Raw genomic sequence first — 23,046 nt, 5'->3', positions numbered from 1 at the left:
CACCCACAAAATCCATGGACAAATGGGTCCATGGTTCACTCGGGGTGGGCAAAGGCTGCAACGTTCCCACAGGTGCCAGACGGGAGGGTTTGCTTTTTGCACATACTGCAAACTCTCTAACATACTCCTTGCAGTCAGTTGCCAATGAAGGCCACCAAGCACACCTAGCAACAAGGTCCTGTGTTCTGGTGGCCCCAGGATGTCCAGCATTTTTGTGGGAGTGGAACATCTGCAATATCTGGAGACGAAATGGCAGTGGTACAAACATCACCCCTTCAGGCTTTCCTTCAGGGACATCCTGCTGGAAGGGACTTAAAGTCTCCATCCAGTTTTTCCAGGTCTCTGTGGCTTCCAACACTACTCTCTGTGGGATAATAGTCTCTGGGTCTGAGGGCTGTGCTATCTCTGGCTCAAAGCATCTGGACAAAGCATCCGCTTTAATGTTTTTACTACCCGGAGTGTACGTAATTACAAATCTGAATCTCAAGATAAACAGTGACCACCGAGCCTGACGGGGACTCAATCTCTTAGCCCCCTCAATGTATTCCAAATTTTTGTGATCAGTGTAAACGGTAATCGTATGTTCTGCTCCTTCTAGCCAGTGACGCCATTCTTCGAAGGCCAATTTAATGGCTAGGAGCTCCCTGTTGCCTATATCGTAGTTTTTCTCTGCTGGTGAAAACCTACGAGAGAAATAGGCACACGGGTGTAATCTTCCCTGCAACCCAGAACGCTGAGACAGCACAGCCCCTACCCCGACCTCCAAGGCGTCCACCTCCACAATAAAGGGATAGGAGGTGTCGACGTGTCTCAAAATGGGTGCAGAGCAAAACAATTCTTTCAAAGTGGAGAAAGCAGCCAGAGCTTCGGGTGACCAGTGGTTGGTATCTGCCCCTTTCTTTGTGAGACTGGTGAGGGGTGCTATGACTGTGGAGTACCCCTTTATGAACCTTCTATAGTAATTAGCGAATCCTAAAAATCTCTGGAGAGATTTTAGTTCCACTGGCTGGGGCCATTCCAGGACAGCAGAGACTTTGGCAGGATCCATAGAAAGGCCCGAGGTGGAAATTATGTACCCCAGAAAAGTGACAGATGTTACCTCAAAAATGCATTTCTCCAATTTAGCATAAAGCATGTTCTGTCTTAACTTGTGCAGCACAAATTTGACATGAGCCCTGTGCTCAGAGATGTTATCTGAGAAGATTAGTATATCATCCAGATATATCAGAACAAATTTACCCAACACCTCCCTGAACACTTCATTAATGAGTTCCTGAAAGACGGCCGGGGCGTTACACAACCCGAAGGGCATCACCAGGTACTCGTAATGCCCATCGGGTGTGTTAAAGGCCGTCTTCCACTCATCGCCCTCTCTAATCCGCACCAGGTTGTATGCACCCCGCAAATCCAATTTCGAGAAAATCTTAGCATTGGTGACCTGAGTGAACAAATCGTCTATCAAAGGTAATGGATAGCGATTTTTTACTGTGATTTTATTCAGGCCCCGGTAATCAATGCATGGCCGAAGGCCTCCGTCTTTTTTCTTTACAAAAAAGAAACCTGCTCTGGCAGGCGACCGGGAAGGGCGAATGAAACCCTTAGCTAAGTTTTCACGGATGTACTCTCGCATGGACATTTTTTCTGGCCCAGACAAATTGTAGAGATGACCTCTAGGGGGCATACAACCAGATCGGAGATCGATGGGGCAATCGAAAGAGCGATGTGGAGGAAGTTTCTCTGCAGCTTTGGGACAAAACACATCTGAAAATTCAGAATATTGTTCCGGTACTCCCTCCACATGAATCCTGGTCTGACCCAAGGTTACCCTCACTAAACAATGATGAAAGCAATGGGCTGACCAGCTTGTTAGCTGACCAGTGGCCCAATTAATCTGAGGGGAGTGAAGGTGTAACCAAGGCATGCCAAGGACGATAGTGGAGGTTGTCATGTGTAACACAAAAAAAAACAACTTCTTCCTATGCAACACCCCTATAGTGACTCCCACCTCTGGTGTCTGAGACAGAGGACAGTTACGTTGCAGGGGGGAATCATCCACTGCTGTAACTTGGATAGGTGGTGTTACCGGGGTGAGCGGAATACCCAATTTCTTAGCAAATTCGTAATCCATAAAATTAGCCGCTGAGCCCGAATCAACGAAGGCCTCAGTGACTTCAGATTTATCTTCCCATGTAATCGTACAAGGAAGAAGCAACCTTTTATCATCTAGTGGTAAAAATTGCACGCCTAGGGTATTACCCCCAACTACTCCTAAGGCAGCATTTTTCGAATTCTTAGGGCAATTCTGTATTCTATGACCCCCTCTGCACAATAAAGACAAAGCTGCTCTGATATCCTGCGTTTTCGCTCCACTTGAGACAATTTTGACCGACCAGTCTGCATTGGCTCAGGTGGAGGCGAGACGGGAGGAGGTGGAGTCACAGGTGGCGCAGCGTGGGATACCATTCTCACATGGCTACTACCCCGGGTCTGCCTCTGATAGCGCAGCCGGCGATCTATCCTGATGGCCGATGAAATGGCCTCATCGATGGACTTAGGTTCAGGCTGACTTAACATAAGTTCAGAAACCTCATCTGACAACCCTGATAAGAAACAATCTAAAGGGGCAAAGGTGTCCCACCTGGCTGATACTGACTACTTCCTAAATTCAGCAGCATAATCTTGCACCGGACTCTTGCCTTGACGTAACCGTTTGAGCATCGAGGCAATGTCTGGATCATCGTAAATTATGGCCATGGCTTTAAAAAATTCCTCTACAGAGGTTAGGGCCAAGTCTCAGTCAGGCAGACTGTACGCCCAGGTCTGAGAATCACCTGATAACAAAGTTTTAATAAATGTAACCCTTTGGGCCATAGTTCCTGAAGAATTAGGTCTCAACTCAAAGTATGATAACACTCTACTCCTAAAATTTCGGAAGTCAGATCTGTGACCGGAAAATTTTTCAGGTACAGGCATACCTATGTCTGTGCTAAGAGGAGATCACACTGATTGAAGTTCCTGAATAGCCCCAAATATCTGACATGTCTGGGTCTGTTGGTTCAAAACTGCCGCGGAAAGTTGGTTTACCGCGGTGGACTTCAACATGGCTATACAGTGCGTCCATTTGGATTTGGTCTGGCATTCTGTAACGATCGGTGTAACACAGAGAGGGTCTGATTACCGGTGATCTGCAGTATCACCGAGAATACAGATATATACCCGATTATTGATGATCTGCAGTATCACCGATAATCAGATATATCTCTAACCTCTGGACACCTGGGTAATAAGAGTGTTTGGTGCAACAGAAATACTTTGAGGACTGCACCTGAGGAGCAGGTGCACAGCAGTAAGGAGTACTGCGCAGTAACATGTTCCTTCCGCAAGCCTGAGACTCTCCCGAGGGAGGGGTCAGGCTAGGAGTAGGAAGGACAGAGTGTGAGTGACACCAAGGAAGGGTGTCACCCACAGGTCTGTGAGCTATCTCTTGACTGCGGAGATAGCTCTCGAGGTCGGGCAAGCCGGGTCGGCAACAGACAGACAGATCAGGGACAGAGACAGGAGACAGATGCGGAATCCTAAGACAAGCAGAGTTCGGCAACAGAGTATCAGATATAGCGAAGTACCTAATCAGAGATCAGAAGAGTAGTCAGGAAAGCAGAAGGTCATAACAAATAATCAACAATGCCTTGTCTTGGGTGTGAGCTCCTTGATCATCAACACCCTGGAACTGGTCTGAGTATAACTAGGTTTAGAAATGCCCCCAGACTACCTACCATATTTTTTCGGACAATAAGACGCACCCCCCCCCCCCCCCCCCCCCAGTTGAAGGTAAAAGTTGGTGCGTCTTATAGTCTGAATGTACAGCTGTGACAAGTGGGAAAGCACCTCTGTATTTCCTGTGCTGCCTGGGTCCACATACAGGATTCATACTGCTGCCCAGCTTTGACTCCTCTGCCTCCTGAAGGCTGCTGCTGTTGACCCAGGCAGTACAGGAAATACAGAGGTGCTTTCCCATTTGTCACAGGAGTCAAAGGCTGAGGACGACAGCCGCTTTTCCTGACAGCACTTCCCCACTCACGGGGTCAGGGTCTCTCTCCACTCTATACACTGGCTGGTAGGAGCGGTGGATGGAGACACTTCACTCATGATTAATCCCTGGTACATCAGGAGCTGGCAGCAAAAAGCAGTGTGCCCCTCTGGCGTCTTCCTGATTTTGATCCACATTGTCGATCTTGCACTTTTTTTTGCAGCCATTCATCTCTACAGTACCTAGCTTACTTGTGGAGCACTTTGCACTGTCATAGTATCTATATACACTACTCTATTTATATTGTTACCCGCTGCTGATGTTAGTGTCTGAAGCTCTACAAGACACTCCTGCACCATGGACTCACCAGGTTTAGATTTTTTTCACCCCGATTTTTGCCCTCTAATCCTAGGTGCGTCTTATTGTCCAGAGCGTCTTATAGCCTGAAAAATATGGTACATGTAATACAAAATTGTGCATACTGTAAGGTATGTGGGTGGCCAAATCATGAAGGTAATCCATCTTTTAAACTGTTTGTTGCCAAAGAGGCTTTAATAAGCATTACACAGCTAGGTTACTGTATCTTAGGACTGGTTCACACCAAGATCGATTTTAAGCGCTTTTTAAAATGCTAGGGCTTGGCTAATGTATTTGTATGGGATGGATCACACCAGAGCAATGTGATTTTTTCCCAAACGCAAACGTGGGTCCTGCAGCATTTCTGAGGCGATTCAGCCTCAATGTTAAGTATAGGAAAGTGGAAAGTCATTCTAAAAAACACTAGAAAAGAGCTATTTTCCAAGTGTGTTTTTTTTAAAAACTTTTTACAAAACTGTAAACTTGCAGCTCTACTGTGCAAAAAAAAAATAAAAAATTGCTACACCAAAACGCTCCAAACATCGATAGGCATAACTAGAAAATTGCTAGGCACATGCTTAGAAAAATCACTTCTAAAGACACTGAGCGTTTGTGATTAGAGATGGGCCGAACGGTTCGCCGGCGAACGGATCCAGGCGAACTTTAGTGGTTCGCGTTCGCAGAGAACCGGGAACTTTTTTTCAAAGTTCGGTTCGCCCATAGACTTTAATGGCCGCCGAAATTTAACGGTTAATAGCAAAGTCCCCTTACATGGTAGAAACACTAAAATTGTTGGGAATGTTTTCAAAAAGACCTTCTACTTTTTGAGAAAATCAATTTTAAAGTTTCAAAGTAAAATGAGCCGATTCATAAAAAAAGAACCGATTCATTAAAAAGAACCGGATGATTCAAGAACGTTAGTATAGCAGAGAATGCGTCCTGAGCAGGACGTGAAGCTGCCGGGTCGCTGCTGTCTCTCCCCACCTGCCTGCACCTGTCACCCTCTGGCTAGGTGAGAGTGACAGGTGAGGAGGTGGGGAGAGACAGCAGGAGCCGACAGCTATGCGTCCAAAAGGAGGCATTCTCTGCTATGTGAGAGGCGTCGGAGATCTTCAATCAACTTAATTGAAGATCGCAACATAAGAGGATACAGTTCGTTGGATCGTTTACCGTGGATATTGGCGTGGGAAAACTTTTTTAAAGGTACAGGTAAGTATTTATGGTTAATTTAGAATAATAAAATACTTTTCTCGTGGTTGTGTTTTTATTTCATTTAACCCTTTGTGGAAATGGGTAAAGGGTATATACTCATTTCTCCTGGGAGGGGGGTGGGCATCTGGGGTCCCCTTCTTAAAGGGGACTCCCAGATGCCACCATGAACCCCCCCCCAGGGAGTCGTCGCCCCCACCTCCTTTTGGGGCACCGGAGGTGGGGAAGAGCCCCTTGTCCATGGATTGGACAAGGGTTCCAGGGGGGAGAGGAGGGGAAGGCTTGGCTGCCCCTCCCCCCCCCCGGAGCCCCCCCATACCATGGACCATGCGGGCTGGTATAGCTCAGGGTGCGAATCCCCAGTCGGCCGGGGCTCCGCATTCTGGCTATCCCAGCCTGCATGGGGGACAAGGGGTTACAGAGGCTCAGGAGGGGGGACCCCACGTCATTTTTTTTTCATTTATTTCCCACACTCAGCACATAAAAAATAATAAAAATATATATACACATATATACATACATATATATATATATATATATATATATATATATATATATATATATATATATATTTATTTTTTTTTTTTTTTTTTTTTTTTTTTTTTTTTTTAAACTTGCGAGGCCACAAGTATGAAAAAGTTAAATACCATTTCATAATCCAGATCCATGGAGGACGCCATCTGCGCCCCCCATTCATTCCGCCATGGCACCCGCGTTAATACCGGCCCCGGTCGGGTCCCGACCCCTCAGAACAGGTCGGGTTCTCATTTCCCCCTCAATATGGCTGCCACAGATTGCCGCGGCTGCGCAGTCCGCATAGATGCGATTGCGGCTGCGCAGCTCTAGGTCCTCCTCCCGATGCGTCCGATGTATGCACGCATATTGATGACGCAGCAGGAGGAGGCCCTAGAGCTGCGCAGGTGCAATCGCTTCTGTGCGGACTGCGCAGGCGCGGCAATCTGTGGCGGCCATATTGAGTGGGGAATGAGAACCCGACCTGTTCGGAGGGGTCGGGAGTCGGGACCCGACCGGGGCCGGTATTACTGCGGGAGCCATGGGGGAATGAACGGGAGGGCGCGTATGGCGTCCTCCATGGATCTGGATTATGAAAAGGTATTTAACTTTTTTACATTTGTGGCCTCGGAAGTCCTTTAAATATTGTTTCCTGCTATCTTTTTAACATATCCTGCAAATTTGGTGTTGCTAGGATGTAAGGGGCCTTTGCTATTAACTGCTAAAGTCGGCGGGTGATGATAACCAACCAGAATTATAGGGGTGCAAAAGTGCTGAATTCTGCCATAGGCTTCCATTAGGCTTCCTATTTCACTTTCAAAAATCTCAAATCTTTTCAAAGGGCTATTGCTCAGCAGTGGCAAATTTTCTAGCATTGTAGGAACTGTTAGGGGGATCATAACTGGTGAGTTTCGGGCCCCTAGGCCGAAGAGGTCATATCCTAGGGTCACAAAAACCTGTTTATTTAGGCAATTTCAATGGTAGTGATTCTGACGTACATAAATCGCAGCCATGGCCGTTAGCAACGTCTGAATTTCACGAAATGTCTCATGCAGGTAGAATACATATTGTTAGACTTGGATTCCAAAGATGGGGCCCCTACATCTCTGCAAACCAGAGTTACAGGGGTGCAAAATAGTAAAATCCCCCATAGGCTTTCATTGGCTCCCTATTTCACTTTCCAAAATCTCACACCTTTTCAAAGGGCAATTGCTCAGCAGGGGCAAATTTTCTAGCATTGTAGGTACTGTTAGCGGGGTCATAACTGGTGAGTTTCGGGCCCCTAGGCCGAAGAGGTCATATCCTAGGGTCACAAAAACCTGTTTATTTGGGCAATTTCAATGGTAGTGATTCTGACGTACATAAATCGCAGCCATGGCCGTTAGCAACGTCTGAATTTCACGAGCCAATGAAAGCCTATGGGGGATTTTACTACTTTTGCACCCCTGTAACTCTGGTTTGCAGAGATGTAGGGACCCCATCTTTGGAATCCAAGTCTAACAATATGTCTTCTACCTGCATGAGACATTTCGTGAAATTCAGACGTTGCTAACGGCCATGGCTGCGATTTATGTACGTCAGAATCACTACCATTGAAATTGCCCAAATAAACTGGTTTTTGTGACCCTAGGCTATGACCTCTTCGGCCTAGGGGCCCGAAACTCACCAGTTATGATCCCCCTAACATGGGGGGCTCCGGGGGGGGGGGGAGGGACAGCCAAGCCTTCCCCCCCCCCCCCCAGAGCCCTTGTCCAATCCATGGACAAGGGGCTTTTCCCCACCTCCGGTGCCCCAGGAGGAGGTGGGGGCGATGACTCCCTGGGGGGGGGGGGGGGGTTTATGGTGGCATCTGGGAGTCCCCTTTAAGAAGGGGACCCTAGATGCCCACCCCCTCCCAGGAGAAATGAGTATAGAGGTACAAAGTACCCCTTACCCATTTCCACAAAGGGTTAAATGAAATAAAAACACAACCACGAAAAAAGTCCTTTAATTTTCTTAATTAACTATAAATACTTACCTGTACCTTTAAAAAAAATTTCCCACGGCAATATCCTCGGTAAATGATCCAACGAACTGTATCCTCTTATGTTGCGATCTTCTAAGTTGATTGAAGATCTCCGAAGCCCCCCACCCACATAGCAGAGAATGCGTCCAAAAGTCCTTTTCGACGCATAGCTGCTAGCTCCTGCTGTCTCTCCCCACCTGCCTGCCTGCACCTGTCAACCCCCACCTAGGCTGGCACCCAGTGCACCCATGGGTGCACTGGGTGCCAGCCTAGGTGGGGGTTGACAGGTGCAGGCAGGTGGGGAGAGACAGCAGCGGGAGCCAGCAGCTTCACGTCCTTCCGAGGACGCATTCTCTGCTATACTAACGGCTCCCGAATGAGCCGGATCTTTTTAATGAATCGGTTCTTTTTTTAATGAATCGACTCTTTTTTTTTTTTACTTTAAAATCGATTTTCTCAAAAACTATAAGGTCTTTTTGAAAAAAAAATGTTTTCCTCTTGTTCCCACTGTTCTTCTTAACATTCCCAGTAATTTTGGTGTTGCTAGCTTTAAAAGGGGCTTTGCAATTAACCATTAAAGTCGGCGGGGGTATATTTTCCCATGGTCAAAAGGAGAATTTACATTGAAACTTTAAAATTGATTTTCTCAAAAACTATAAGGTCTTTTTGAAAAAAAAAAATTTCTCCTCTTATTCCCACTGTTCTCCTTAACATTTTCTGCAAGTTTGGTGTTTCTAGCTTTTAAAGCAGCTTTGCTATTAACTGCTAATGTCGGCGGGCGCTTAATTTTCACACGGTCAGAAGGAGTTACTTTAAAATTGATTTTCTCAAAAACTATAAGGTATTTTTGAAAAAAAAAATTCCCCTCTTGTAGTCACTGAGCGATCTCAGGTGTTAGACACCTTGAAACATATTTTCCATCACTTTTCTGGCCAGCAGAAATGTTTCTAGTTTTCAAAGTTCGCCTCCCCATTGAAGTCTATTGCGGTTCGCGGAAGTTCCTGCGAACCAAACCTTCCGCAGCAGTTCGTGAACCTTAAATCGTAGGTTCGGCCCATCTCTATTTGTGATTACGCTAGTGCTTTTAGGTGTGCACCAGCCCTTAGGGAGCAGGGAAAAACTACTGCAATAAAGTTCATGGAAATCATGAAAAAAAATTATTCCACTCTCTAATCTGCCCAAATCTATCCTGCAATCATCAGTCACTTGCATGATATGCTCTGATCCACCCATTCTGCCATTCCCTTAAATCTCTTAACACCTTGTGTCTTCATTCAAAATATTTTATAAACAGCAAAGTTAACCACTTCAGACCAATACCTCAATACACTGGCAACAAGATAATTTTCTTGAAAGAAATAAACAGGTTACAGTTTACACTGACCACAGGTAGACAAGAAATATTTGAAGCAAAAGGCAGTAACACACAATGTTAGTGTGATTTAGTTTTTTTGTTTTTTTACTATATCAGGGGTCCTTTAAACTTTCTTATATACTTGTTAGAAGATAATAAAAGCTACAAAACATTAAAAAACAATCTCAGAATCTCAGCTTGGAAGGACAGCGATTTCATATGCAGCCATGTGCAGTAACTAACCAGCCTCAGTCCCAAGCATTCAGGAAAAAAACATGCTAGATGGTTCCAATCCCAGCTGAGACATCCGGTTCGGGCTCCTGCTGGAAAGAATATATGGTGCTCCACGATCCTTCCTGATGCATCACCAAAAGATCTGGACTGGCAGATCGTCTTGGCTAACTCCTTCGTTCTCCTACTCACCCCGCCCACTGTTCTGTGCCACGCTGTTGGCCCTCCTCTTCCCTCGATAGCAACAGAACTTGGGATTGAGTCCTGCGAGTGACAAAACTCACAAGATTTATATGGTAGTGTTAAAGAGAAGCTGCAAGCCATACTATCTCAGAAAAATACAACACCACATATATAAGTAGATAAATACTTGCTCAACTTACATAACAGATGTATTGCACTGTCAACATATTGATTTTAAAGTTTTTTTTTATTTAGTAAATAAAGACAATTCTGTTTCTGGCATTTTCCTGTTTCCCTCTGACTGAAACCAATCCTGACGTCATTTTTTCCCTTACTCTTTTTCTTCAGAGCGCATACCCACCTCCTCTCAGCAGCATTACAGAGAGGCCCTGCTACCCCCCCCCCACACGCATCCCGCTCCTTTCCGCAGCATTACAGAGAGGCCCTGCCCCCCACGCATCCCACTCCTCGCAGCATTCCGGACGTAGTTGACTATTTAACACCTCATCTTCCGCACGGAAGCATGACATATCTTCCTCCTCCTGCTCTGACTCTGGCACCCCACTTAACACTTAGTCGGCCGCCACCACCAAAGTGCCATCACCCCAGGGCGGTGGGGGAATTTTTGTGTGTGTCTGCCTCAGATGAGAGCAATGCCATCTGTACGCTCTGCCACCAAAAATTGAGCCATGAAAAGACCAAGACCCATGTAGGGACAACTTACAAAGGCACATGATGACAAAGCACAAACTGCAATGGGATGACCACCTGAGGAAAAGCAGCACACAAAAGCAAAGGCACACACCGCAGTGGAAGATACCAGGCTGCAATTATTTCTCAAAAAAGGTGATACCTAAACTGTACCGTGATGTTGAAAGGCAAGTGGTTTGGCGTGTATCCCACTCCGCCATGCAAAAACTCAGGTGTTAGAACCCTTGAAACATCTTTTACATCACTTTTGTGGCCAGCATAAATGTTTCTAGTTTTCAAATTTCGCCTCCCCATTGAAGTCTATTGTGGTTCACGAAAGTTCGCGCGAACCGAACCTTTTGCGGAAGTTCGTGTTCGAGGTTCGCAAACCGAAAATCGGAGGTTCAAGCCATCTCTACTTGGTGGTACAGGAACTGCAGGAGCAGGGCAGAGGACAGGGACAGAGGTCAGGTGCCCCCCCCCCCCCCCCATCCTGCGCCGTAGCAGCCTGGAGGATCCAACGGGCATGGTGGAATGGAGGAGAACAGAATCTCCTAGGGGGCGGGCAGGGAATTTTTGGCCAATTAGAAAGGAACAAAGGTGTGGGAGGGGAAAATGGGAGGGAAAGAGGCTTAAGCCAATCAGACTGCATTAGTTATGTCTTCGGGGAAAAGGGAGGGAAAGTAAATAAGAAAAAAAATGAATGATGTTCTATGGAGAAGAAAAGTAAGATAGATTTTTAACTTTTGAATTGTCTGGGTAGCATCCTTACTACTTGATTACCGGATAAAAATTGATAATTGAATTTTGATTTTATGCCCAAGAGTTACTCTTTAAGGTGCCCATACACTGTGAGACATTCCCTGGCAGATTTAATCACGGTGAATAAATCTGTGAAAGGCTGTTGCCCAACATGCCTCGCAAAACATTTCATGTTGAAAGTGCAGTGTGTGGCAATGATAGAGCCCTCTGTGATCAGATGTTGATCAGAGTAGAATCTATCAGTTGGGCACATTGGGAGAAAGTCTGCCAGTGCATGGTAGGCTTTACAGAGTTCAAATTGTATCCATACTCAAAGCAGCTAATATTGAATTGAATTACTCAATGTAAGAGAAAAGATGGCACATGTGTCAATATTACAGAAGAAGGAACTCAAATAAGGAAAACAATTTCAAATTAACAGGATTAAATGAAAAATAACACAATTTTTTTTTTTTTTTGGGGGGGGGGGGGTCTGGATCCAGTTAAAAGATGTTAATGTTGATTCTACAATCTTAAGAAGTCTATGAAGGGTAAACTGAGTGAATATACTTTGGATACTTTAGGCTTCCACCATGCAGAACTATCATATTCGATATTGCAATTGGTTAGAAACTGTGAGCCCCATCAGCTTCTCTATTTTCATACAATGCAATTGGAAAAATGTGAATGAAAATATTACAGTTTCCTACAAATTGGGATCCTTTAAAGTCCAAGTAGCTTCTGCAATCCAGTGTTGCTAGCGTCTGTTTGATGCATCGATGAAGAAAACTCCATCAATGGCTATCAACCATAAGCTGACATGTTCACAAGTGACTTCTAATCACAGGCCCATTTAGGTACCAAGAGCACAAAGAGTTTTCCTGGTCTTCAACCACTTGAGGGCCGCAGTGTTAACCCCCCCAGTTACCAGGCCATTTTTAGTTAAATAGGCCACTGCAGCTTTAAGGCCAAGCTGCAGGGCCGTACAACTCCCCACCAACAGAGCTCTCTGTTGGTGGGGTCTGATCCCCCCCCCCCCCCCCCCAGTGTTTTGTTTTTTTTTAATAAATATTTATTATTTTTTAATAAAATCCTGCTTTTTTTAAAATTAACTTTATTACCCTCCCTCCCTCGCCAGCCTATTACAGCGGATCGCTTCCCTGTGTCCCAGGGGAACGGCCGTGTCAGACGGCTGTCCCCAGTACAGCACTGCTGCAGATCGCAGTGCTGTACAAAGCAATTCTTCAGTCTCCTCTCGGAGACTGAAGGCGGGGCAGAGATCCGCCCCCCGAGCAGGAGATGTGCGGGCAGCCTGCGTGAAATCTCCTGCTAGCCCCATAGACAGCCGTTCACGCCAATCGCCGTGGAGCGGTCCTGGGGCTGCCGCACTGCTCACGCCAATTGGCGTGTAGCAGTCGGCAAGTAGTTAACTAAATCTGAGGTGAAACCTGCAAGAAAAAACACACTTATCAAGGTAGAGGGAAGCCTCTGGATCCACCAGACGAATTGAGTCACTTCAGCACCCGGTGCTTAGTGCCAGGCGCCGATGCTGGGCGCAGCCACAGCACTAGTGTTATGCTGCGCGGGGCATGTAAGAATAATTCAGGGATCCGGCGATCGCCAGACTTCAAATGACATCTTCCTCCGAGTTGCTACAGTCGAGAGTGGGAATAATATTTAACGCCGCCGGGGAGCTGTCGTTCGGCTCACCCTGCACCTAACTCACTGGCGCCCATATAAAAGGTACGCCCACCAGAGCCATCTCATGTCCTTCTCGACCCTACTGCCGCTGCCCGAGACCCTCTGGAAGTTTGCTTACTGCGCAGGCGTTGCCATTCTTGTATGGGCAGGAGCATATTCAACATTCTCTAGTTGCGCAGCAGTGGTGAGGGCGACAAGGACACGGGAAGTTTCTAGAGAAGCTTCTGGAGAGCTTCCCTCTACTTAGTGGATCTGAGATAAACTTTTACTTATTGCATAGTTGTGTTCCTTTCATATGGTTTATAGGGCATTCCTCAAGCCAAATACTTTTTTTTTTTTGCTTTAATACTCAAATTCCCTATAAACTAAACAAGCCTCGCCCACAGCTCCTTTTGTGCCTTGGCACTCTTAGAGCAATGTAGCAAGGGCTTATGGAAGCTCAGTCTGGGCAGGAGGAGGAGGTGTTACTAGCCATAGATTTTAGAGGCAGAGGGGAAGAGGAGAGGGGATTGAGCTGAGGGCTGGAGATGCTATCAGCTTGCCTGTGTAATGTGACAAGCAGAATATGGCTGCTGTCATTGTATCACAGGAAGAAATAATCATATACAGTTTAAGCTGTTTGTAGCTAGATTTGCTGTGCAAACTATCTAAAATTTGGATAAGATATATAGACAAGTTACTTGTTATAGTTAGTTTTTCACCTCGGATCGGCTTTAAAGACAAATAAGACAAGACAAATAACATTTATATTGCGCTTTTCTCCTTGCGGACTCAAAGCGCCAGAGCAGAGCAGCAGCCACTAGGGCGCGCTCTATTGGCAGTAGCAGTGTAAGGGAGACTTGCCAAAGGTCTCCTACTGAATTAGTGCTGGCTTACTGAACAGGCAGAGCCGAGATTCGAACCCTGGTCTCCTGTGTCAGAGGCAGAGCCCTTAACCATTACACCATCAGCCAACTGCAAGTGAACCTCCAGACTACAAATCTACTCAGCAGCACTGAAGAGGCTTGGTGTTTCTTTAACAGTTTCACGGCATCAGAACTTTGTTTTTCTTACATAAGCCTTATTTTTAGCTGCACAAAAGCTTAAGCTCTGCCCCATCAAAGAAAACTGCCCGGGCTTTTTTTCCCTGATGCTGTGCAAAGCAGGATGGGATTTCCTATGCGGTTATTCATGTTGCCTAGCAACTGGGAGGGGTGCTGAGCACACAAGACAGTTGGAACTGTGTCTCATGCTCCCTGTCACCTCCTTTCAACCAAACAGATGGCTGCCCTCATGAAATCAAACATTTGCCTATTATTTTAAAACAAGGTGGGTAAGAGAAAAACTATCTATTTTAATTAACATAACTAATGTAACTTAATGACTATGGCCTCAATTCACGGAGCATTATCAAACGTTTATCAAACACTTTATCAAACGTTTGATAATTTACCTCATGGGTAAAATCTCACTAAGGTGTTATATATTTGTTGAACGTTTTATCGGTAAAACATTCGATAAATATATAACACCTTAGTGAATTTAAAATGAGATTTTACCCATGAGGTAAATTATCAAACGTTTGATAAAGTGTTTGATAAACGTTTGATAATGCTCCGTGAATTGAGGCCAGTATGTTTGTTTTGGGTGAAGTTCCTCTTTAAGTATCTGTTTTTTCTTGCAGGTTTTGCCTGATATTTTTACAACAGAACTTTCGCTAACATCACATGGAGTATTTTTTCGGTTTCCATGCTTGCAAGTATACAAAACTGTACTACTTCACTAATTTCAACAGTATGTAGAAGAGTAGATCGCAGTACTCCTAAAAACATAATCTGTATTTACAAATATGCATTTGGATAGGGTTAAATATGTGGCATGGAGATTTAAACCTTGGAAATCCCCACCTCTCCTGCACTGCCAAGAAACACTAGAAAAAAAAAGAATTTGTGTGCAAAGTTCAAAAACAAGAGGCAGCTTGTTTAGTGTGACCCGTAGCTATACGGTTATTTGTTATTCTGATGAACAATCTTGCAAAGTGTAACACAAAAGTGTGTGAAATTGTAAAAGGAAAGCAACTGCTGTGTTTATGTCATAAAACAGTTTTATTTCCTGAGGTGAAAATGAATAGATGATTGATCATCGTCTTCAAAGGTGATATTTTTATGTGCTGGTATAATCATGTTTATTACTTTTATTGCTCATATTCTGCTTTCTAGACTTTCTTTTAACGCAGCCTTGCTTAGAATTTTGGATGTGAAAAGAGTCAATCTGCATGTTGGAAGTCAAGAGGCTAGTTTTTGGTTCTGTTGCTAAACTGGGTGGAGCCCCAGAGTTATCCCAAAACCTTGCACTCCTGTCCTGAGGCTAACAGGCTATGAGAAATGCTTGTTCTCCTTTGTCCCAATGCACTGTGCTGCTCCAATTACAATTGGCAAGGGGTAGCAAATCTAGAAAAGATGAAGCGCTCCATGGTGCATTATCAAAGGGTGATTTTTAATAGCATCTGACGAAGGCGCAGAGCGCCGAAACGCGTAATGACGCCATGCGCACGCTAAACCTACAGCCACGCCCACACCCACTGCGAGACGGCTCCCCCGGATATCGGAGAACGTGCTGCCGGCCACAGCGCGTTGTTGCCAAATCTGCATACGTGTGTAGCGGTGGATTGTACCGCTGATGAGCGAGTTGTTATTCTACATCTTGTAAGTAGAACTTTTAAATTGCTATTAAAAATCACCCTTTGATAATGCACCATGGAGCGCTTCATCTTTTCTAGATTTGGAGCCCCAGAGTATCAGGTTTTGCCATGATGTCATCATGCTAAATGTTAGGGGTATCCGGCTGTTCTGGACCAAATGAAAGATCATGTATTTTAATAAAGAGAGTAATTTACCTGAGCCCGATTTGCTCTGTTTTTCCAAAAACTTATTCGGGTCCAAAATTACAGACCGATGAAATTAAAAGGTTGCTTTCGAATTGCGTGCGGGGAAAAAAATAAGCCTGCTGTATTTTTCCTCAGATTGCATCCCAATCACTGTGGTCATGCAATGGCACAGCAGGGGGATTGGGATGCGGATTTGCATCAGCAAGGGTATCACATCTTCTCGGAGAGGGACACCAGCATACAGTGGAAATGGGGCTTAAAGGACTTACGAGGCCATATTATTAAAAAAAAGTTAAAAATTTTAAGTACCTGCATCTCTGTAAAAGACACGGAGGACGCCATCCGCGCCCTCCGTGTCATTCCGCCGGGTCCCCGCCGCTCAATAGACCCCCCGGCCTGTCACGACCGCAGGGCCCGGGTCGGGCTCTCCTGCCTCTGGCAATATGGCCGCCGGAGCTAAGTGTAAAGTAACTGACCTAAATATAATTATCCCTGAGAAGAAACCCCTAGGACTTCATCAACATATTAAAAAGTGGAAGATTCTGTGAAAAAATAACATTGCCAAATAAATATTGAGGGGACTCGCTTCTTAGCATGTGAATTAATCAGGGAGAAGAAGAAGAAGAATGGAAGTGGGACCATATACTAATATACCGTATATACATATGTGAGTCACACTACATATAAAATTTAGAACTCAATCAAATTTACCAGAACAGTTTAAAACTAGATTATAAAAGGTTGTCCAGAAGATAAAGGTGTCCATACACTTATCGATTTTCCCTGGCAGATTTGATCACTGCGGAGAAATCTGCAGGAGATGATGCCCCAATATGGGCGCTCAATCATAATTTTGATCGAGATTGTCCAGTGGCCCATATGTAATTAACTTTTTCTCCTGAGTCTTTTCCTAGGAGATAATTTTTCATTTTCTCCTTACAATAACTTTTCAGCACTTCACAATTGAAAAAGTGCCAAAATGTAGGTGGAAAAGTACTGTCAAAATTATTCTGAGTATTTTCTTGTTTGCCAGTCGTTTAAAGGAAACTTAAAGTCACAAAAATAAACAGTTTAACTCACCTGGGGGTTCTACCGGCCCCCTGCAGCTGCCCTGTGCCCACACCATCATGGAACGATCCTCCGGTCCCCTGCAGTGACCAAGATTAAATTCCGAAAACAGAGCTGCTTGGGTATTCTGTTGTTCTAGTCCAAGTCCTATCCCATATGGGTAGGGAACCTACCTCTTTTGATGGATACATCTGGCTCACAGGGGTTTATTCACTAAGCTACACTGCTCAAGCAGCGCCGCTTAGTGTGACAGAGCAAGTAACATTTTCAGAGTAGGCACACTACTGCTGTAGCATGCACTACTACCTTACTCACGCTCCCCCTAAAACTAACAGCTGCTCCAGTTGTCCCACTCTGGGCCCTGTCAGGTCCAGTGACTTTGTAGGACAAGATCCCCACACTTTGATTGGACCAATAGGCTGCCTGTCACTTGACAAGCAGCCTATTAGGCCAAAGTGCAGGGGTCTCGTCCTACAAAGTTAATCAACCCCCAAGTCAGCTAGCTAATTGTACAAGCTGTTAGTCGGTATTTCTCCTCTCTGGCTTTCAGGGAAATTGCTGATGTTGCTGAAACCCAAGAGAAGCTGAAGACGTGTCTGACACTTCCGCTGCCCAGTGGATCAACTGTATACACATCTCCATGGCAACAGGGACGTGAGCCCTCTGCTGCGCATGTGCACTGTCCCAGTTTGAAACATATTGTATGGCTCTTACAGAATTAAATTTTAAAATGTGGTGTTTATGGCTCTCTCAGATAAAAATGTTCCTGGCATAGAGCCATATTAATCCCTGCCATGCACTGATGAGGACAACAGACCGAAACAAGCTGTCTGCATGTTTGGCTGATGTGGCTCTGTAAAATTTAAAGCTATAGACTTGCTATATACCACCAGTTCTGGGTGTAAGCCTGGCTTCAGGGGCATAGAGATAATTTGCATATTGCGCAGTGGTGCATTGTCGGTAACCACAGTTACACACGTAATCTGAATTATCACAAATACCTTCTGTTTTAAGAAGGCAAACCACACTGGATATCACATCAAAGACACATTGGGCCTAATCCAATTCACTTTTCCTCATAGGTGATATTTTTACTGAATAAATAAAATGCATTTTAACCTTCCTGGCGGTAAGCCTGAGCTCAGCTCGGGCTATGCGGCGCAGGAGGATTTTTCAGGCCCTGCTGGGCCGATTTGCACAATTTTTTTTTATTACATGCAGCTAGCACTTTGCTAGCTGTGTGCAGTGCCCGATCGCCGCCGCTCTGCGCTGATTTGCCGCTACCCGCCGTGCAATGCCGCCCTCCCCAGACACCATGCACAGCCTGGCCAATCAGTGCCAGGCAGCGCTGAGGGGTGGATCGGGACTCCCTTTGACGTCACAACGTCAGTGACGCCATGGCGACGGGGGAAGCTTTAATAGAAATACCGTTCAGAACGGGATTTCCTAACGGGCCTGATCGCCAGAGGCGATCGGAGGGGGTAGGGGGATGCCGCAGCTCAGCGGCTGTCATGTAGCTAGCACTAGGCTAGCTACATGATTAAAAAAAAAAAAATTAAAAATAGTGCTGCACTGCCCCCTGTTGGTTTTAATTGACCGCCAGGAGGGTTAAGCCACCAGCAAGCAAGAAAATATGCAATGTAATTTTGGCAGTACCTTTTCACATACTTTTGAGTTATCCTAGGAGAATAGATTAAGTGGATCAAGACATAGTGCTGGTGTGGGTCCCAGAACAAGCTAAGGAGTAAGAAAGGGCTCTGAATCCAACAGGCTGAGGGCTAGGTGCAACTCTATTTACATCTTTTTCAGATACTTCAAAGTCTGTGGGACGTTAGTACATTCGTTTTCGGAACCTGTGTGCATGAAAGAAATTAAGCCTACCAAATAAATTGCTAGGTTTGAGCATTGAACTTGATTTTTGCTGCCCACAATTTTACTATAATATAAACGATAAGTATAACGAGTTACTGGAGTTCTATGCTCCTTGCATTTTCTTGCACTTTCTTTCTATGCCCTGTGCAGACCTTTCACCTTCCTAGCTCAGCAGATTTGTGATTTCTGGGGTCAGTGCTGAATGGTATCCTTTCGGGAAGTATTGTATCTTTGCTGGCTGCTTCCTTGTCTCATTGATACTTCTTCTTCCTGTCTCCCTCCTTCCCAGCAATTTCTTAAAAGTAAAGCTTCCAGGAATTGTTTGCTAGACTTACGGTTTTACTCTTGGTCTCTGACCTCTACTTATTCCAGTTTGTTGATGAACATTCCATACGTACCCCAGACACACCCTCCTGTGGTATACAATACAGTGAAACTAAATACTATTGTATTTCCATGCTTTCTCCTCTTTCATCCTTTTTTTGGAGCTCTGGACTCAGATTCACATCCTCTTTGGGCCAATCAGAAATGTCTGTCAACGCAATCTGAGAAAACTGCAGAACTGGTACCAGAGTTTGAAAGCTCATTTGTGCAGAATTCACCTGTGTTTTTTCTTTCTTTATTTCTCTGTACAGCGATGTGGAATGGACCGGATCCTTATAACAACATTAAAACATAATATTAATAAATAAAAAAGTAATATTCCTGTTATGTGATTTGCTTTGCTGCATTGGCATAAAATCTGTCAAATCTGAGATTTAAACACATTTTTTTAATATATATATATATATATATATATATATATATATATATATATATATATATATATATTATTATTATTATTTATTTATTTATAAAGCGCCAACATATTCCGTGGCGCTGTACAATGTAAGAAAACAAACAAGGGATACATAATGATACAGACAATGATAAACATGAAAATATGAACACTGATACAAGATACAGCACTGCTGATTACAATTTGATTTAACAGGATGACTAAAATGTATACATTTCTAACAGTGTGCACGCAATTGAATTAATAACATTCCATGACACAAAAGGGTGAGAGCCCTGCCCTTGCGAGCTTACAATCTATATATATATATATAAACTTTCCTGCAGTGAGTTGTGGTGGAGGATGGCTTCTATTTGCTAGTCGGTGTGCCTCAGTCCGTCTGTCAGCACTCCAGACACTCGTAATGCAGGAAGGATAGACTGGCACCATCTGTAGTATTATGTTTTTTTTTATTTTTTAATAGACCTGTACAGCCAATGAACTTTCCTGCAGTAAAACCTTATCTTAATGGTTCCCAACCTTTCTGAAGTTGTGACACATCACGCCAAATGCTCAAATCTCTGTGACACATCACATATGTACAATAGAAAAATACTAATAAAAACCAAGAATACACTTAAAAATGAAGGCTAGAACATTACAGAAATATTAATCACCCTGGCGTTCTATTGTTTGCGCCAGGGTGGCGGCGCAGCAGTATTTTTTGCTTTTTTTTTTTTTTTAAATCATATAGCTAGCCTAGTGCTAAATACATGATTCCCCCCTCCCTGCGGCATCCCTCACACCCCTCCAATCACCGCCAGCGATCAAGCCCATCCAGAAATCCCGTTCCGGGGGGGGGGGCTGTTACGCGGCGGGTAGCGGCAGCGATCGTCCCTAACAGCAAAGTGCTTGCTGCGTGTTTTAAAAAAAAAAAAAGCTGAGCTCGTCCATACCGCCAAGGAGGTTAACAGTGGGACAGTTAGGGCCCCCTCAATTTGGAATGATTGCACAGAACCAACAATTTGCACCACGCATTATATCTGTGGCATCCCCCCCCCCAAAAAAAAACCGCCCTCAGACTCAGTATAGGTAGGTAGGTAGCCAGGTATAGATGCCCTCAGTATAGGTAGCCAGGTGTAGGTGACCTCAGTGTAGGTAGCCAGGCATAAGTGCCTTAAGTAATATAGTAGATAGTCAGATGTCAGGTGTAAGAGACCTCAGTGGCATGTGCTGGCAGCAGCGGTTGACTCACCAGCTTCACTCGAACAGCGAGGAGAGACAGAGCGGGGCAGCAAGCGGTGACACATACATGATGCTGCCGCTACACATGAATGTGTCACAGCACACGGGTTGGGAATCCATGCCTTATCTTAACCTCTCTCTCACTGTTTCTTGTTTGTTTAAGTGCTTTAGAAAACAGGACTGTATTTGACTCAACTTTGGTCTAAGAGCTCAGAGAAGTTCTTTTGCATTGATAAAAACTTCCTGTACTGGAAAACAATAGGAGACTCTTTTCTTTGCTACTAATGTTCTATTTCTTAGCTGTACTACACATACAGTTAAATTATCTCATAAGTTGATTTTTGTTTCAGGTTTGCTTTAATGGAAACCAGAGATCAGGCAGCATAAAAGTTTTATACATACATGGGGCTTCTGCAGCCCCATCCGCACTGATTCAGTCACCTTCTTCAGTCTTCTCCGTCTTCTGTACCGGGTCCCGTAAGTTATGCCTGCCGCGGCCAGTCTCGCTCTGACTGCCCGCAACTGGCCAAACTTACGGGACCTGATGCAGAAGACGGAGAAGAGTGAAGATTTGAAGGTTATGCTAGGGATAATCTATCATTAGGGATATCAGTGGTGATAGTATTGCGGCAGCTCACTGATAACAATAGATCAGAAGATGGGTTACTGATAAACAGTTCTTAAAGTTTAAAAAAAACAAAAGTTTGCTTTCCTAAAACAGAAAGAATTTGCGATAATTCAGGTTGGAGTGAGCTTGAGATGTCTCCCAGTGCATCACTGCTGAATATATGCAAATTAACCATTGTTGCCCTTAGAAGCTAAACACACCTCCAGATCTGCTGGAATGCAATGATGTGTCAGCTTGTTAAATTGTACAGAGCCATAATAATCCAACATGCATACAGACTGTTTCGGATTGTTTGATCCTCATCAGTGCATGGCATGGATTAATTTGGCTCTATGGAGTAGGGCTTGTAAATCCGAGAGGTACAGACTAACCAGCAAGCTTATGGTGACCCAAAACTCATTGGAGTGTGTAAGGGACTACAATGGTCCTAAAAGTCCCCTTACTAAGATGTTAAGAAAAACAAAAGTTTGCTTTCCTAAAACAGAAAGAATTTGCGATAATTCAGGTTGGAGTGAGCCTGAAATGTCTCCCAGAGCAACACTGCTGAATATATGCAAATTAACCATTGTACCCTTAGAAGCTGAAAATTAAAGTTTAAAATTAAGGTTAGGTAAGGGTTAAGTGGAGATCCAAAGTTAGTGTTAGGTAGGGAAATGGTTAATTTTATTAGTATTTGGACGTAATAAGTAGGCTGCCAAATTTCATGTTAGGCAGAGCAGCTGAGGAGGATAAGGTTAGGCATAAGCATGGTGTTTATGCAGACTTTATCTAGTTGCTCCTTTAAATTGTCTGATGAAGCAGGATTGCACCTGCGAAATGCTTTGTACCGTGGCATGGTCGATTAAAGGTTTTTTTTATAAAACTGAAATCGAAATTTCCGTGCATTTTATTGGGGAGGTAAATCCACCGTTGCCTCCCTTTTTTTTTTTTTTTTTAAAGATTTTTACTCTATAAATACAAATCTACAGAATTAGAAAAATATTTTGTTAGGATAGAAATACACAGGTTAAGCGTTCTGAAAGCTCATCCCAATGTAACAGTTTGGGACAGAAGTAGGTGAGTATGTGACTTTTTTCACTTCATTTTTACTTTAATGATAAATGCTGCAAATCACCCCAAACCAATTATATTCAGAATTGGGCGATGGGGTTTTTCATGGCAGGAAAAGGACTATCAACACTATAATTGATGTCACACACAATGTATGGAGGCAACAAGTGGTTTAATGAGTGGGCAAGACTTACACTTTAATGGTGTTTGTCAATCACAGTAGTGGAGGAAGCAAAATCCCAGTACCCTCTAGCTGGCCCTTCCAGTGGAGTTTTGGGTTACCTCATGGTAAGAAAAGAAAAACAATTACTGGTAGGCAAAAATAGCTCTATTTGTTGAGCACGTAAGTAAGTTATTTAAAAGCTCTTACTGCACAAGTACTCCAAACTGTACTGGATCTGACATGAGTTGGGTGACTTGATCTTACATCTCAAACTAAAAACCAAGCCTAATAAACATATTGCCCTTGAATCTGGTCCATTCCACCACTGCACAAGTACACATTTAAAAAATAGTAACATAGTAAAG

The 23,046-nt window shown here is 44.2% G+C and overlaps 1 protein-coding gene across 3 annotated transcripts in view; it reads right to left on the bottom strand.

The window, feature by feature from the left end:
- The window catches only part of LOC137545825 (retinol dehydrogenase 16-like), a 76,057-nt gene extending 53,321 nt beyond the window's left edge, over positions 1 to 22,736 (bottom strand). The window contains exon 1 of one of the 3 annotated variants that reach the window (XM_068267502.1): positions 22,713 to 22,736. Coding sequence is in view for 1 of the 3 variants with exons in the window: in XM_068267496.1 (XP_068123597.1) it covers positions 9,709 to 9,727 (19 nt within the window). In the remaining 2 variants the exon portion in view is untranslated. Of the gene's footprint in view, positions 1 to 9,708; positions 9,846 to 19,152; positions 19,183 to 22,712 lie in introns of those variants that run through there. The other 2 variants (XM_068267500.1, XM_068267496.1) reach the window with 2 other exon arrangements.
- Positions 22,737 to 23,046: the final 310 nt, after the last annotated feature.

This window comes from Hyperolius riggenbachi, chromosome 2 (genome assembly GCF_040937935.1).
Source record: "Hyperolius riggenbachi isolate aHypRig1 chromosome 2, aHypRig1.pri, whole genome shotgun sequence".
Classification (NCBI taxonomy): domain Eukaryota; kingdom Metazoa; phylum Chordata; class Amphibia; order Anura; family Hyperoliidae; genus Hyperolius; species Hyperolius riggenbachi.
Note: the sequence above shows the minus strand (reverse complement) of the source record. Positions and strands in the feature narration are given on the sequence as shown.